Genomic DNA, 16,500 nt, shown 5'->3' on the forward strand with positions numbered 1-16,500 from the left:
TTGAACGAGTAGTATTTTTTGTGGCGGTGAGCGAAGGGGAAACAGCAACAGCAAACGAGTGACAGGCGAATCTCCCCCAATCAACCCCACATTCGCTGCATCCCACGGACATCTTTGGAGGGTGGACTTGGGTGATCATTGGAAATCCTCGGGTTGCCCGCCGTAGCAAAGTATTGAGTGTTTAGTTGACCAAAGATGAGGCCGCAAATGTCCCCTTTTCTCCTCACTTGGATTAAAGCCTAGCACAGAACGGTCGTTGGGCACATTTGGCGCTACAGAGAAGGCCCATAGTTCGACACCATTAGAGACCATAATCGGGGTTGCATCACCCACACAGTATTAGACCAACAGCCTACCGTCGACTTTGCTGCACAAACGGATGTCGAGCATTTTGCATCAGCCTAGTGATGCAAGCCAGAAGAACGCTGGTAAGACTCAGCCGCTGTGCGCTATGGTGGCCATCGGCAAGATTTTGCGTCTTGTTCATAGGGCCTGTCAATATCGGCCCATGTTATGAAGTCGGAAAGAACAAAGAGATGACAAGGAAGGAACTGACAAAATCGTAAAAAAAAAAACTAAAAATTAAAATAAAATAAACAGATGAAATTCAAAAGAAACCCAGATTGAGTCAAAAGGCGAGACTAAGGATAAGGAATGGGAAAGGAGTATCTCACACGAATTGACCCAATCAGCGGCTCATTCATGGTGCGTTGGGTCGCTGTGTCACCCAGCAATCCGGTCGGGCTGCTCTGAAGGTCTAAAGGGCCTGTTCCTGCTTCATTTAACTCGCATATGTTCTGGATTTTCGTTGTGCTCGGACGCTCTAAAAAGAGTCGAAGACAGTGGCCTAACTAGTAAGGCAACAAGGGCGTGAGGCCGTAAAGCCATGACGATACTTGCATTAGAGCGACAGGGGACCGGAGACTAGCACTTGTGGATAAATATCATAAAAGTGGTGTTCTTTGCTAGAGTTTGGCAGGTATGAGGATGAGTGCCAAGCTGTTCAGATCAGCGTGTCAGCGTTGTCGTTTGTGAAATGATTTTCACCTCTCTTTTTTCTCGTTAGGACTTATTTATTTCACTCTTTCTTTTCCTTCTCCTTCCTTTTTGCACTTTCTTTTTTCTTTTTCTTCTCACACCCTCTAATCTCATCTGCTCTTATACCCTATAATGTCAGCCGCAACTCTTAAAACCCATCCAAGAATGCCACATTCCCTCCAATATCCTGATGTTTATGAAGCTCAATTCGATCAGTCACTGCGTGTCACCTGCAAGTGCGTGGTGTTCTGCTAGTCCGTGGTCCATTCGGGGCCGTTTGCCCTCGAGCTTCCCACGTTCGCGTTTAGTGCGCTTGTCGCCGTTTGGTTGCCGACTGCTGCTGTCTGTGCTCTCACTGTATGAGACTTTGCAGCGAAGACGGCAGAAGGCCACCGACAGGCTCATCTCAATCCCAGTGACCATCCCAGTTGAGGCCCTGGGCATACATTGTTGCTTCTTATCAACCTTTCAGCGGCGCGAATAAAATCATGCTCGTCACACGTCCCAGGTATCATCCCATGTCGTACCATGCCACTCCGGTGATCTTAAGTTTCTGCTTCCGGGTAGACTGGAGTAGAAACTCCTCGTGAAAATTTGGAATACGTGATCGATCTCATGCGTATCGCATTCTCCAGTCTCCTTTTCTTTCTCAGTCCCCACATGTTTAATGCCATAATTTCAACCCCGGCTTTTCGTAACGAAAATACTGCGGTTTCATTAGCGCCTTGCTTTATCCTTACAAGTCCCCGTCACTGGCAAATTTCAGGGGTATTTTATAGGGCCATTTTGGCAAAAGGGAGGAAGGGAAATTTTTTTTTTTTTTTTTTTTTGGCGCACACACGCAATCGGATCGATCCAATGGCGCAAACCTCATCTTTTCGCTCTGATTATACTGACCTCATATGCTCAACAGACTGGTACCAAATAGGATACCACCGAAACGTGTGTCACGGTAAGGACATCGACAATAGCCACGCAAGACCAAGATCAGCAGCAAGAAAGCGATGCTAAGACGCCGAAGGAGACACCGCTGACCAGCGCGACAATAGGGTAAGTCGCATCTAGTTAACTCCGTAACCATGCAGCTTTTTCTTTTCACAATCGTCCTGTTATTAAATAGGACTTGACTTTCATCGGCGTCCATGTTCCCCAGCCACCCAGCCTCCTGATATTAGTGATACTCGATATGGTCGGCCGGAAAGACTGGAAGACAAGGCAGTAAAATTCAGAAAAGAGAAGCCGAAGTTGAAAGATCCGCAAACAAGGATTTGAATGGCTGAAAGGGGGTTGAAAAAAGAAAAAAAAAATAAGCAAAAGAAAATTTCTAAGGAATGGAAAGAACGTTGGGTAAACTGAAGAGAGAGAGAGAGAGAGAGAGAGAAGCAAGTAATCCCGCTTACCCGCCAAGGTAGATCAGCTATGATATCCTAATACAATTCCGCCCATAACCTCTTTCTTTATATTCTTTAGCTGCCCCTATTTTTCCAATTGGTATAGGGCAACGGGAACTTGTCCAAGCAAAAAGAGAGAAAAACTAAATGTCCAAATATCGCCACGGGAGCGCGGAAGAGAGTCCGAGTGGAGAGGGACTTGCGAGGGCTGGACCAGTCTCCGGCTATCTATATCCCTCCCTTAAGTTTTCGTCTTCCCACTAGAGCGGGGTCGATTCGGGAACAGGAGCGAATGGGCTGTCAGAAGTTGGGAGATGAGCGGAATTGGGGGGTCGGGATTGGAGAGAACTGGGGGTCTTGGGAAAGTGAGGCCTGATGGGGGAGAGAGAAATGGCTCCCGGGATGGTCCAATGCCCAATGAATGACTCTGTCCCCTCGCCCTAGACAGGCCATGGCCCTCATGGAAGACTCCTCCGCCGGATGGATGACCCTCCGGTGAGGAATATATAAAGTCTCATCTTTTCGGTCCCCTCTCCCTCCTCTCCTTCTTCCTTTTCTTATCTTCCCAGTCCTAGACTTGCCTTCTTCCCAGTTTTTGACAAAATTTGTTCCACTTTGACCTTACACCCTTTTGGGAGTCAGGTATATCACATACTTACTTCATCCCTTGAAGGAATTCGCCTAACCACCAGCCTGTTTCATCAACTATTGTCGCCTTGCATATCTCTGCCTTGTTCGACTCTCTCCGAGCAACGTCACTTATCACAATGGCGACTCAGCACTACCAGGCCCCTCCTCTTCCTATCAACGTTCCCTCTAAGGCACCGACCTCTGCCAATCTCTATCCCATCAGCCGCGTTTCGGGATCGCCGCCAGATGTGTCTGATACTAGCACCACGGCGGGAAGTCGCACCTCCGCTGGCTTTAGCTACAGCTCAGGGAGCATCAGCGGCGACTACGAGTCAAGCTCTGCGTCGTATTCTGGTGTCGATGTTGTCGAGGTTTTGTGTGACCGCATGCAGAATGTGTTTGATCCTACGCCCTTGGACAAAGGGTTGGCAAGACAGGCACAAGCGTGAGTAGCAGCCGACACTCTGACGGATTGAATTCGCCAGTATCTTCGCTTCTTAAGCACAAGCGATGCTTCTGCGAATTGAAAGTAGTACAGGTGTACTAACGACCATTACATACAGCTCCGGTCAGCTAAACGCCAAACAACGAGAGCTTCTTGAATTGCAAGCTCTTGCCCAGCGACGACTGCAGGGGGCCCGTTCCAACTTCTCTGACGGCATCAAAGTAGCTCGAGAGACTAAACGAGATCTTGAATGGACTCAAAAGCGCGTGAGGTGAGTTTAGATAGCCTTTCGGTCTCAACTCTAACCCAATGCACAATGCTGTCGTGGGATTCCGCTCCGCTGGGGCTCCGCTGTCACTTCTCTTCTTGGCAACACCTGTGCCTGAGTTGCAGTTGTCCAAGCTGCTGGGAGAGGGAGGAAGTGCATTGCCATACTTTATTGAGCGAAACTGATGGGGTTTGCCAAAATAGTGCACTGAAGGCAAAAGCCGAGGCTGTTCATCCCGAGGAATACCGACGAGCGACGAAGAAATACACCTATAATGATGAATACTGAACTCCTTGCAAGGGAGTCCTACCGATGACTCTGCTTTTCTCAGCCGGTGTTTTGTTTTCCTTTTCTTCTCACTTTCCTTTTGAGGGTAATTCTTTTAATGCGGCGACGACTTCCCGCGAAAATTGTCCCGAGAACTTGGGTCAGGTTTGTGTGCTTAGTTTGTGACTCGAGCTATGTCATGGAACTGTTTGGGATCCGTGGGGCTTATGTGACGGTGGTTTGTTCGATTTGGCAACTTGTACATTTGGCGTTTTCTAACCGATAGCGATATGATTGATGGAATATACTCGATTTCTTGATATTTGAGATGCAGTCATTAATTCCCAACCGCAAGAGCAGAGAAAGAGGAGGTCCCGTTCTCTAGTCTGATCCACGTGCAGACCTAGAGATGCTTTCATCGCGAGGTTACTGACCACAGGTCATGTGAATCACATCACCGTAGGGGGCCTGTAGCACGGCCCCCTGGAAGCAGTGCAGGATACATACCAGAGGGCTAAGGGGCAGAACAACGCATTTACAAGCCATGGGTTCCCACGGGTCTCGCTGCAAATCAATGGCAGAAAATCCCCGGGCCAATGTCAAACCATCTCGCACGCTTCTCTCAAGTGACTTTGATCACCTTCAGTCGATCTTCCACTATCGCGCCGACCCCACTCCGCCAGCGGACACCTTATCCGCCTCCCTCCGCTCCGCCCTCCATTTTCGTCGGAGTTTATTGCCGCTTTTGCGGGTCTGCGCGGAGTCTGTCACAGCCAATGCCGGCGCCGGATCTAGTACGCTTCAGGGGCTCTTGGGCAGCAGACTCCCCTGCGCCACACGTGGGACGCATACCGTTGGGGGGTTGGACCGGCAATTTAAGTTCTTCTAGGCGCATAGATGTAACATGGTAGTGCTGTAGCTTATTTGGACCCCTGATGGAGGCAAGATTAGTCGAGACAACGTTGGAAGGCAGCTGGTAGTCGTAAATATACAATGGGGAGGTTGGAGGATTGGGAGCCTGCAGTGTTTCAAGCCTCTTACTTCCCCCTTCCCATGTGATGTCAATTAGGCCGGAGTCACAGTTAGCGCGTGTAGATGCCATATAGGGTGATCCAGCCATTTGTATTAATAGTGAGAGAGAAGAGGAGATAGGATCCATACCTTAATTATAAGGCTCCAATAAGAGTAGGGTTTGATGAAAGGATAAGACCATCGAACATGCACCCCCTGGAGTGATAATACCAAGGATGCCTATAATCACTCGAGACAAGGATTATGTATGATAAGAAAGAAAGAGGTGAGAGAGCAAAAGAAAGCAGAAGAAATTACCTAGTACACAAAGATCTCTTACCTTGTCTCAGCGTAACCAGTGATTCGCGAAACTGCATCCACTATGTTTCAGGGGTAAAGATTTCCTTGTTAGGGGTGAAAGAAAGCCCCTGTCAACTGCAAATAGTCGAGTCGACCAATACTCAAATGTGGCAATAATAGCAAACAGAGTACGTTCTGGTCTACTGAGGATTTCAAGGGTTCCATAACTTTTTGGACCTGATCAGAAACATTACATGGAGCATGTCACATCAGAATGCATGCCCTACCTTCTGCCCAACGACACGAGCTACTCCCAACAAGCAACATATACAACCCATTCGTAAGTAACAAATTTTGTTGCAAAATAAATCAGACCGTTCTCAGACTGTGCGCTTTCACCCTCACCACATTATCAATACAGTGCCCCCCCGCGCGCGCGCGCGCGCCCACGGAGACTAGAGTATTCCCCGCCCCAGCAATATCGTATCGTAGGACCCTCATCTAAAGCTCCAGTTAGCCGACTCAAATCCAAGCAAGGCAATATGTGGCAACAATTCAAGATAGTCAAGAATCACACACGCAGCCAGAGAGACAGAGATAGAAGCGAATATAAAGGACAGACAAACCAATAGCGGGTAGTAAAATTCATTCTCACGGATTTGAGATCCTTCCAGGGATCTTCGATGAAACAAGGCTGGAAATATACCGTACACAGTGATTCCAAATTCTTAATTCCACCAGACAATTTAGCTAGCTCTTTGTCACAGAGGAAAGTCCTGTTCGGTGCTGTATACCCTCCTTGTTTAGAGGTTTTCGAGCTCGAGGTCCAATTGGTGTGGCGCCGGACTCTTGTTTCGGGGGCTGGGGCGGCATTTTTTGTGCTGCGAAATACGTCTAGTGTCTCGGGCGCCCATTCTTCTAGGAGACTGCATTCCTGCTGGGAAAGCTGCTTCTTTAGGATGCAGTTTGACTCGGGATGGAGAGACCTAGAGTCTGTTTCAGCCATCTTAAGTCTTGTGCCGTGCGTTTAGTTTTGATAGCAAAAAGATAAGGTTAACATAGAATGAGGTCAAGGTAAGAGAGGTAGGGTAGAGGAAGAGTGTGTGTGTATGTGTGACTATTCCCTTCGTTGGGGAGGATGGGCTGCATGCAGGTGATCAATAGTGAATGAAATACAATACATTGGAACACGGGTAAGAGTCACGTTAAATTAAGACACTCTGTGTCCTTGCCAATTTCACTAAGTACAAATACCATTCTTCTATACATACAGGCACATACCTGGGTATCCAACAACTGAAAAGAAGCCCCCTCCTCTCTATCTGAAAAGAAAGAATGAATCTCAGTCAAAGCTCCGCTCTTCCTCAATTGCCCTGTCCATGACACGTACAAACCGGCCAACCTTGTCAGCATCCTGTTTAGCCGTCTCAATGCCCAACAGCACTTTCTTAACGCCGACACCGATGAATTTGTCCGCCGGCGCCTTGTCAGCTTGGTTGATACCACCAATCGCCTCTAACACCTGGCCAATTTCCTGATCATCAAACGCCTCCGACTGCTTCATGATGTATTGCAATTCGTCGCATGTCATGACATTCGGGACCATGATGTCGGAGTTGAATGAGTTGTACACATCTAGCTGCTTCAGAACAGCTCTCTGGGTTGTGGTTGCCAGAACAAGCAATCGCCGTTCCTTTGACGGCTGCTTCCTTAAAAAGACCATCAAGGTCTGCAGGACAGTATTGCTGAATCGAGGGCCAATTGGGACCCAGTCAATAATTCTTTCGATATTGTCGACGACAACAACACTGGTGCGACTCTTGTAAGCGTCATCGAAGATCTTACTGATATACTGAACCTTAGCCATTTCACTATAGCCGACCATATCTTCAGGACTGATCAGTTTGATGAAGGGGAATCCAGAATCGATAGCAATCCGGGCTGCGAGTGCAGTCTTCCCTGACGCAGTTGGACCATGCAGCAAGACAGAAAACAAAGGTGTCGATTCACCAACTTGCTTGACAAAGAGCTCTCCTTCCTTCAAGATTTCGTTTATCTGGTGGGAGTAATGGATGATGCCGTACTGGATACGGCTCGAAAGCTCCTCCTCAGACACGCCAAATGCAGGTTTAACTTCGTCAAGCGCATTGTGGAAATCGCCTCGGTTGACTTTCATATTGACCACATCGTCGCTGATACCAGCCATTGTTCCAACTTTGACGTGTCGAGAAAAGGCGAATGAGGACGCGGATTTGACAAGACCTGCGATCTCGGCACCTGAGAAGTTCTTGGTCATCAGTGCGAGCTCGGATAGATCAACATCCACGTCCATCACGTCGTTATCCCTCATCTTCTGGGTATGAATCTTGAGAATTTGGGCTCGGCCCTTCTCATCGGGGAGAGAGATCTCCATGTGCACTTCAAGACGGCCAGGTCGCAATAGCGCATCATCGATCATGTCCTTCCTATTGGTCATACCGATAAGAAGAATGTTATTGAGCTGATCCACACCATCGAGTTTCGATAGCAGTTGGTTCACCACACTGTCACCTACGCCCGTGCCACCGCCTGCTCCGCTGCCACGCTGCTTACAAACAGCATCGAGCTCGTCAAAAATGATAATATGGAGCCCACTTTCCTCACCCTTCTCCTTATACTCAGCTTCTGCGTCTGCGAAAAGCTTCCGAATGTTCTCCTCTGACTGCCCGACATATTTGTTCAGCACTTCGGGACCGTTGATAATCTTCGGTTCCCTTGCGTTTAACATCTTGCCAATTTGCCGGGCAATCAACGTTTTACCAGTTCCCGGAGGACCATAAAGGAGCATACCCTTCACGTGCTGGATACCCAGCTTTTCGACCAAACCTGGGGGGAAGATACGAGATGCAAATGCACGACGGAAAATTGTGCTAAACTCCGTATCAAGGCCTCCGATACCCATGTTCTCGAACTTAAAATCAGGTTGAATAATAGAATTGGCCGCTGGCCGACGGTTCGAAGCTTTCAAATTGATACCAGTCCGGGCGTCTTTGAAGAAGTTGATCTGAGAATGTCTCGTGAGAATACCCCTGGCGATAGGATCCGTCTCCACATGGCCACCAGACAAGTCGGCCTTCTCGGAACTCAAGTCAACACGTTGAACGGTCTTAATTGTCAGAAGAAGGGGGATGCTCTTATGGTCCATTAATATCTTTTGGCCCGGGGCAAATATTTGGTTTTCAAAATTCTGTCCTAATTAGCTTACCATCGTTTAGTTCGAAATGATCGGAGATCTACCTTGACGACTGCATTACCCAACTCATCTTGATCGTATGGAGTCTCAACTCTCTTCTTACCGGCGAATCCAATTTCGATGTCTGTAGACCCAATGTATGCTTGTCCGCCTTGACTGAACGGATCGTAGATCTGCACATTGACAGCGTCCGTGAATGCAACGCCAGCCCACGTCCGCTGAGGATCCGACATGCTAATATGACCTGGTGGGAATCCCTCATATGGGCGCGCGGAGAATACGAAGACATCATTAATAAGAAGGAAAAGGTCGTGCCCATCGCGAGTAGGTGGGAAATCCTGTGGCGAAACTGCAACCCTGGGCCATGTTAGTCAGTGGACCTCATATTGACCAAAAACTAAACTTACAAGTTACCAAATGTGTAGGTATTGTCGGGACTCTTCGCGGGACGCAAGGTCCAGGTTCTCCCTGAGCTTCCTCCAACAGGAGCTCTCGAGGGCAACTGTGGTGGTTGACCAGGCCTTCCCATCGGTGCTCCATATCCCCTTAAGTTATTATAATCGTCAGTCATCACAACGTCATACTCTGGGGGACGAGGACGGTATTCGTACCCTACACCACCCGTAGGCGCAGGGCTGGCGTTATATTCTCTTCGTGGATAAGGAGGAGGTCCCTGGCCCGGGTTGGGGCTTGAATAGCCATCCCCGCGAGATGGCCGGGAGCCAAAGGGGTTGGGTACGGAAGGTATATTGTTGCGGTTAAACATCCTGGTTCATAAGGTCGTAGACAGACCGCAAGTTGCGTATAAGAAATGTGATGATGGTCGGATAGTGAGGATTATATTGAGGTGAAGCTCTTGTAAGGGCACAGGTTAACGTTGCCGACAGCTGTCACGTTAGGCCAAAGCAGGGATATCAATATGGCCTCCCCCAGTGGTACTATGTCGCAAGTATTTCACTTGGGATAATTAGCAGAGGATATAGTGAGATGTAGAGAAATGTGGCGGAGGGAACAAAGCATGGGGACTCTATAGGCTGAGCTCCCGTAACCCATAGATACGTTTCCGTTGGCCACATCGGCCCGCGAACCTCCGTTTCTGCCGTCTGCTCCCCGCCTTTCTTATCGCCTTCACTACGATCAACACAGCATGATATTAGGCTTAAACAGCGAATAGTATTCTTATTATTCTGGTCAAGATGCCTCTGTCAGTGCTACTTTTATGCAGTCCCGTTATCCTTTTCACCGTACTAACTATTTCTAGTCATCTACTCGGTAAGAAGTCATGGAACGTCTACAACCCGGAGAACATTGCCCGCGTGCGGCGCGATGAGGCACAGGCGAAGGCCAGGGAGGAAGAACAAGAGCGTCGCATTCAAGAAATTGATGCCGAACGAAGAATACAGATCCTCCGCGGTGAACGGCTATCTACTCCACCACCTCCCCCGCGGTCACCGTTGCCGGTCTCTCGGCCTGATAGGAAGAGTTATGCAGATGATGCTGGAAGATCCAGAAAGCGACGGCGGTTGGCTGGAGAGAATGATACGGATCGCGATATTAGGCTCGCTCGAGAGGATGCACAGTTTGCACTGGCGAAGCGGGGGGAGCTTGTTTCCTCTCGTTCTAGTGATGCGCCGCTTTACGATAATGCAGGTCATATTGACCTGTTCCCTTCAGAAGCGCCACATAAACGCACGGAGAAAAACCCGGAGAATGAAAAAGAGTTGGCCGAGAAGAGAAAGGTATATGAAGATCAATATACGATGCGGTTCTCGAATGCAGCAGGGTTCCGTCAATCTGTCGGCAAAAAACCATGGTATTCTTCTTCGGAAAAGGATGCTACGGTTCCAGATTCAGTTTTGGGGAAAGACGTTTGGGGCAATGAGGATCCTATGAGAAAAGAAAGAGAAAAATCTAGAATGGATGCCAACGACCCACTTGCAGTGATGAAAAGGGGAGTCCGCCAGCTAAAGTCGGTTGAACGAGAAAGGAGGAAGTGGGAAGAAGACAGACGACGGGAGTTAGAAGCTTTGAAACTGGAAGAGAAACACCGTTCGGGGCATCACAGGAGCAGATCACGGTCCATGGACAGCCTTGAGGGATTCAAACTTGATACCTTACCAGACAAGGATCGAGAAGACAAGAATCGAAGAGCACATCGTCATCGTCGCCATGGCCGAGACAGAAGCCGGGACCGCTCGCGTAAGAGGCTCTCTCATTTGGATGCATATCCACATCGTGATCGTGATCGCAGTCGCAACCGCAGTCGGAGCGACCGTAACAGACGCCGTCACCGGGAATTACCCGACTCAAGGCATAACTAATCAGGTATGAAGCCGTGTTCTTCAACCATCTTTTGATGGTTGTCTTACATATATGATACCCACCAGATGGCATGTTGAATACTTCAATTTTTTTTAACAGCTGTCTATCAAATGAGACTTTCTAAAAGTCGTAACATACCGGAAAGAGAGCGAATTTAGTCGGAAGGCAAACAAAACTTTTTAGTCAGATCTCTCACTGCAAACTCCATTGCTGGGCTCCCTTGCCGCTCTTTTGAACATCCCATTCGATAGAGATGTCCAAGGACCGCGATTTTTCCCCTTTCTTTTGATAACCGACCTTTCCTGTGATCGTTTGTCCCTTCTTCAAAGGAAGGGCTTGCTTCTTTCCGTGATCGATGAGGAGGATACCTTGTTGCCAATGGGTTTCTGGGCCATCAGGACCCGTAGTAAAAGCAACAAAGCCCTTCTTTTGCATCTCCGAAGGGATGGCATCATCCGAAATAGGAGAATCTTTAGAGGGCATGAAGAATATGTCAAACCAGATAGCCCAGCCATCAAGCGAGTCAATGTCCTCTTTCAAAGTAACCTGAAACTCCTTTAAAAAGGACAGCTCATCGACCGTGATTGTATGCAATGGGAGTGGTAGGAAGACGGAAGAGTTTCCAGGGATAGTCGATGGTTGCACGCTACGGACAAGCGATTCATCGTAAATACCAGTGAGCATGCTCCGCATGTTGAAACCGTAGACATCATTCCAGAACGAGATATGCGAGGCCATGAAGTCAGGGTCCGCAAAAGGAGCAATACGCAGCGTAGCGTGCGACGGGACCATGAGTCCTCCGGGTGCCAGATAACGATCTCTAGCATAGATAACTGAATCAAACATGGCTTCAAACAAAAGACAATACCCCATCCATTCGGATATGATGATGTCAACCTGCGCAACAGGGAGTGTGACTTCCTCAATCTTACCGCGGATGCATCTAAAAGCTTCAGAGTTAGTAACATGGTGTCAGAAAAATGCCCTTGTGGTACGTACGTTATCACATCCCCAAAGCCGTTCTCATGAATGATCTCTTTCGCCCTATCGATGATATTTGAATTGTCCACTGAGATGACTTTCCGGGCACCTGCTTTCGCGCAGAACATTGACAGGATTCCTGTACCGCATCCAACGTCCAGAACAACCTTATCCTTAAACAAATGCTTGTTTTGATAGACAAAGTCACGATAACTATCGGTGCGAACAGCGTCCTTCAGCATAGATTCGTGAATACCTGAGAGAAAAGCACTCCGTCAGCATATAATTCATCACTCAATACCCGTGCAACAGACTAGGTGTAGCATACCATTGTATGAATAGGATGAGAAGTAGTCTGAGTCAATCTCTGCAGCCTTTTTGGCAGTCTTTTGGGCCGATGACACAGACGATCCAAGCTTTTCGTCCTCCTCTGACAGCTGATCTTCCATCGACTTCTGCACGGCAAGCCTGTACTCAGAGAACTGGCTCTGCAGGCGTTCCAGGTCCTCTTGCAACTCAATTACTCGTCTCTCGGCCTCGGTGCCTGCGGGGGCTTCTGCATCTTGGTCTTCGAGATCATCTAGACTGTACAAAAGAGCGTCGTCCTCAAGAACGGGCTTCAGGTAGATCTCGTCTTCAAAGTTGGATTTGGATGACACATCTGGCGGTGAGTTTCCAGCTTTGACTTGAGTGCGAATATAGTTCACCAATTTGATAGTACCCAGGAAATCCAGATCTGAAAGCGCAAGGCAACGGAAAAGAGGAAGAAAGGTTAGCCCAGAAAACATATTGTGATCGTTCAAATATAGATCGTCCAGGCCTGAGCAACGGAGAAAAATACTCAAACGCTAGGGTCCAGTTCAGTTAATTAGTTACACACCGAGCTCTTTCTGTATTCTCCGTAGGTCAAAGTTGTATTTGTCTTTGGTCTCCTGTAGCATGGAAAGCACGTTGGGGTAGACTTTCTCGGAGAACAGGCCAACCACTGGCTGTGTCTCATCGTCGGGCTCGACATCCTCCCATCCTTCCTCATTACTGAGGTCAGAATCCTCTGAGTGTGTAGAGCAGGAGTCATCATCCTTTGGAGGACGGCCAGAGGGGATCGTAGCAGACATGGCGACAATTGCGGGGTAGGCAGATAGTGAAACAAATTGGCAAGATTCCGAAAGATCAAGGAAAGTTCAATTGAGGCTAGGAAATCCCAATTCTCACTCGAGTAGCAAAAATTCTGAAGAATTTATGCAGTGCTACTAGGAGGTTTCGGAAAGGGAATTATATGATAAAATTGAACAGGACCCCTCTTTACCAAGGCAAAAAAAAAAAAAAAAAAAAAAAAAGGGCAGCCAACCGGTTGCCCCGCCCGGAGAGTTTGGTTACTTTGTTTACCCACATGACCCAAGGGCCCAGACTGCGATAAGCGCCTGAGGCCGTCAGCTCCCTCCCCGCCAACACTTATCACCACCGCCTTACTGCTTTCCCTCCTCCGAAAACATTAGAACTCAGTCATCGACAAACAAAGATCTTCCCTCACTTTGAGACTAAAATCTGGCTATCAAAGGGCTCAATTCTATTGTCCTACCTTTATTGCATGCGCTAGTGTACTATAAACGCTCACCTCTCTCCAGAGCGCTACCTTCCCCCCCTCTTATAATCCAAGCCTTTACCAAACAACAAAGAATGGCTTTCTTTTTCAACCGTGGTCGATCCCGACATCCTTCCGACATTGTCAGATCAATCAAGGATCAGGTGTTAAGGCTTCGAGAAGCCCCTCCCACCGCTGCTAAGGTAAGCTAGATATCTTGTTTGTCCGGTCTCTTTGTGTTTATTCCTAGTTAAATGTAAACATAACGCTAAGCTCACCGTTACTCAATGCCAATTAGGTGGAAGATGAGTTGTCTAAACAGCTTAGTCAAATGAAATTGATTGTTCAAGGGACTCAAGGTGAGTTAACCGCAAAATAGAACAATGTTCACGCATAATGAGAAGTGGGATTTGCTAATAAAAGTTTCCTCCAGAAATCGAAGTGTCTCCCGAACAGGTGCATGCATTAGTTCAGGCTACTCTCCATGAAGATTTGCTATACGAACTCGCCCGAAGCCTCTATCTTCTACCCTTTGAAGCCCGCAAAGACACGCAAACTATATTTTCGCACATTCTTCGTTTCAAGCCCGGCAATTCAAGCCAGGCGGATCCGCCTGTCATTTCCTACATTGTTCACAACCGGCCCGAGGTGATTATTGAGCTATGTAAAGGCTACGAACACAGTCAAAGCGCAATGCCGTGTGGCACCATATTGAGGGAAGCCTTGAAATTTGACGTCATCGCGGCTATAGTCCTATATGACCAGTCAGAAGATGGGGAGCCGGCCATCAGGCTTACCGAAGTCCAGCCTGGCGTCCCACAAGCCGGGACTGGGATATTTTGGAATTTCTTCCATTGGATAGATCGAGGAACGTTTGAGTTAAGTGCGGATGCTTTCACAACCTTTAGAGTAAGTCTGCTCTTTCACCCTTATCGGTTTAGTCACGGTGAGTAACAGCGGCTATAGGAAATTTTGACTCGACACAAATCTTTGGTAACAGGGTATCTAGCGACGAACTTCGACAGATTTTTCGACAAATTCAACACTGTACTCGTGCAGTCTGACTCGTACGTCACCAAGCGACAGAGCATTAAACTGCTTGGGGAAATCCTGCTGGACCGTGCCAACTACAACGTGATGATGGCGTACGTTGAAAGCGGGGAAAATCTCAAGATATGTATGAAGTTGCTACGAGACGATCGGAAAATGGTTCAGTATGAGGGATTCCACGTGTTTAAGGTATGTGTGGCTAAAATGTTTGACCTGAATGGCGCTGGCTTTCTGATTGGGAATATAATTGTGGTGCAGGTGTTTGTTGCCAACCCGAACAAGTCCGTGGCGGTGCAACGCATTCTTATCAACAACCGAGACCGACTACTGAAATTCCTTCCTAGATTTTTAGAGGATCGTACGGATGACGATCAATTTACTGATGAGAAGAGCTTTCTGGTCCGCCAGATTGAGCTTCTACCCAAGGAGCCTATTGACCCGGCACGCTCTGCACGGGAGCCATCTCGATCGGGCGTCAACACGGCTGCCGTGGCCTAGGTGCAATGTGGAAGCGCCCTTCGCATTCCTTTCTTCTGTCCCCCCTCTTTGGACTACCACTTGGGGATTTAGCGCAGCAGGACTATGTACGCTGGGCTGTACATTCTGGCTATTCCCCGTTTGCAACGATGGCCTGCTGGTATCTGGTCATCATGGCGTTACAGTACAATTGGCGATTTAGGGGTGATGGACGTAATGACATGACTAGCAATCAGGGAGCATAAACGCGAAACAAGACCCCAAAAATAAACAAAGAAGAGGAAGGGGATGAGTAAATATAATTTCAAATAAAAGACAATACCGGAATTCCATCCTTGCATTTCACACCGGATGTAGATGTAGTTTTGAGTCCCAGGAGCAGTGAGGAATCGATTGATATTTTGCACTAGTTAGACAATAAGACTTCTTCATGTTTCCATAAGCCACACGAACAAGGGATGATATCGGTACTTGTAGTCATTCAACCCCATATTGATCATGTTGTACTCACATATTTTCGGAGCAAACTAACGATGAGAGAAGTGGACAGAAGGGGTGGGAGAAAAAATAGAAAGTAGGAAAGATTTATATATATTAATTTTTATTTTCTTTCCGCTTTGTTTTTGAGATTTTTGACCTTCCTATTATTTAGTTAGATAAATAATGCCACGCAAAATGAATCCTTCCTCCAGGGTGGATTTAAGTTAGACGTCGTCTCCCACGACAACCACTTCTATTATTATCAATAATATCCGCAAGTCTGCAACGCAAAATCATGAATCAGATCCACAGCTGCGTGGCCTAAAATTAAGTCTAGTAGTATCTGGAAGGCTTCCCGTGTGGAGCGCAACAGGAAAAATAGCCCTCCCTTTGCGATCCCTGCTTTAAGCCTTGAAGACCTTCAGCGAGAGGCAAACCTTTTCAAGTCTATCGAATTTGGAATCCAGACGCAATGGGATTTAATTACATGGTCACATCTGGGGAATCCTTACTCCTGTGCCTGACTTTTGGGTGCAGTATTTCCGATCCTTCGCTGGGGAATTAGGGTTGAGAGACCCCATAGGAAAGCTTGTCCTTCGTCCCCGCCAAGCGTTTAAACACCCAATTCTTCTCTCCTTTCTCCTATCTGGTCACATATCTCGCTGTCGGGGGCGGTCATGCTCTATTACGCAAGAAATGTCCTGTCGCTAGTGTCGCTCCTTTCCCTGATTTCCTTTTTCTTTCCCTATCTACTCCATTACCCTGCCAAACGGTGATCTCCGCACGGGATTCTTCGTCGAGTAGTTTATTACCTTCGCCTCCTTTGAGCGCCCCCGCCTACCTCCCTCCCTTGAAACCAACCGTTCAACCCCCTCCGCCTCCCCAGAGTTCTTGTTCAAAGAGACAGAAAGTTACGGAACAAGGAAAAGGATTCACAAGCTACAGTGACCACAAGGATAAATACAAAACAAGTCATGCCAGGATAATGGTGGAGGATATGCGATCCGCTTCGTTACCTGGCGCCGT

At 47.8% G+C, this 16,500-nt stretch overlaps 5 protein-coding genes across 5 annotated transcripts; 3 read left to right on the forward strand and 2 right to left on the reverse strand.

Moving 5' to 3' along the window:
• Window positions 1-3,196: 3,196 nt before the first annotated feature.
• Window positions 3,197-4,060, forward strand: BDW43DRAFT_311768 (KxDL motif-containing protein; the record flags this gene model as incomplete). Its single annotated transcript, XM_032047249.1, has 3 exons — window positions 3,197-3,504; window positions 3,623-3,775; window positions 3,976-4,060. 3 exons carry the CDS (start codon window positions 3,197-3,199, stop codon window positions 4,058-4,060), a joined length of 546 nt encoding a protein of 181 aa, XP_031899525.1.
• Window positions 4,061-6,486: 2,426 nt separating this feature from the next.
• On the reverse strand, window positions 6,487-9,590 carry BDW43DRAFT_278303 (AAA family ATPase SEC18; the record flags this gene model as incomplete). Its single annotated transcript, XM_032042152.1, has 3 exons — window positions 8,990-9,590; window positions 8,627-8,939; window positions 6,487-8,576 (listed from the first exon to the last, which is right to left on the reverse strand). Coding segments are annotated over exons 1-3 (2,552 nt in total), but the record flags the coding sequence as incomplete, so codon positions are not given.
• A 149-nt stretch (window positions 9,591-9,739) lies between these two features.
• On the forward strand, window positions 9,740-11,000 carry BDW43DRAFT_101566 (uncharacterized protein). Its single transcript, XM_032037762.1, has 2 exons — window positions 9,740-9,786; window positions 9,844-11,000. The coding sequence occupies exons 1-2, from the start codon at window positions 9,779-9,781 to the stop codon at window positions 10,901-10,903; spliced, it is 1,068 nt and encodes a 355-aa protein (XP_031899527.1). The 5' UTR covers window positions 9,740-9,778; the 3' UTR covers window positions 10,904-11,000.
• On the reverse strand, window positions 11,000-13,176 carry BDW43DRAFT_101546 (protein arginine methyltransferase RmtB). The gene is made up of 4 exons (XM_032037761.1): window positions 12,766-13,176; window positions 12,214-12,621; window positions 11,904-12,141; window positions 11,000-11,847 (listed from the first exon to the last, which is right to left on the reverse strand). Exons 1-4 carry the CDS (start codon window positions 12,998-13,000, stop codon window positions 11,097-11,099), a joined length of 1,632 nt encoding a protein of 543 aa, XP_031899528.1. The 5' UTR covers window positions 13,001-13,176; the 3' UTR covers window positions 11,000-11,096.
• A 110-nt stretch (window positions 13,177-13,286) lies between these two features.
• BDW43DRAFT_278309 (Mo25 family protein) lies at window positions 13,287-15,248 on the forward strand. Its single transcript, XM_032042153.1, has 5 exons — window positions 13,287-13,670; window positions 13,766-13,826; window positions 13,901-14,376; window positions 14,434-14,706; window positions 14,776-15,248. The coding sequence occupies exons 1-5, from the start codon at window positions 13,563-13,565 to the stop codon at window positions 15,013-15,015; spliced, it is 1,158 nt and encodes a 385-aa protein (XP_031899529.1). The 5' UTR covers window positions 13,287-13,562; the 3' UTR covers window positions 15,016-15,248.
• Window positions 15,249-16,500: the final 1,252 nt, after the last annotated feature.

Source organism: Aspergillus alliaceus (assembly GCF_009176365.1).
Source record: "Aspergillus alliaceus strain CBS 536.65 unplaced genomic scaffold BDW43scaffold_26, whole genome shotgun sequence".
In the NCBI taxonomy this organism is placed as follows: domain Eukaryota; kingdom Fungi; phylum Ascomycota; class Eurotiomycetes; order Eurotiales; family Aspergillaceae; genus Aspergillus; species Aspergillus alliaceus.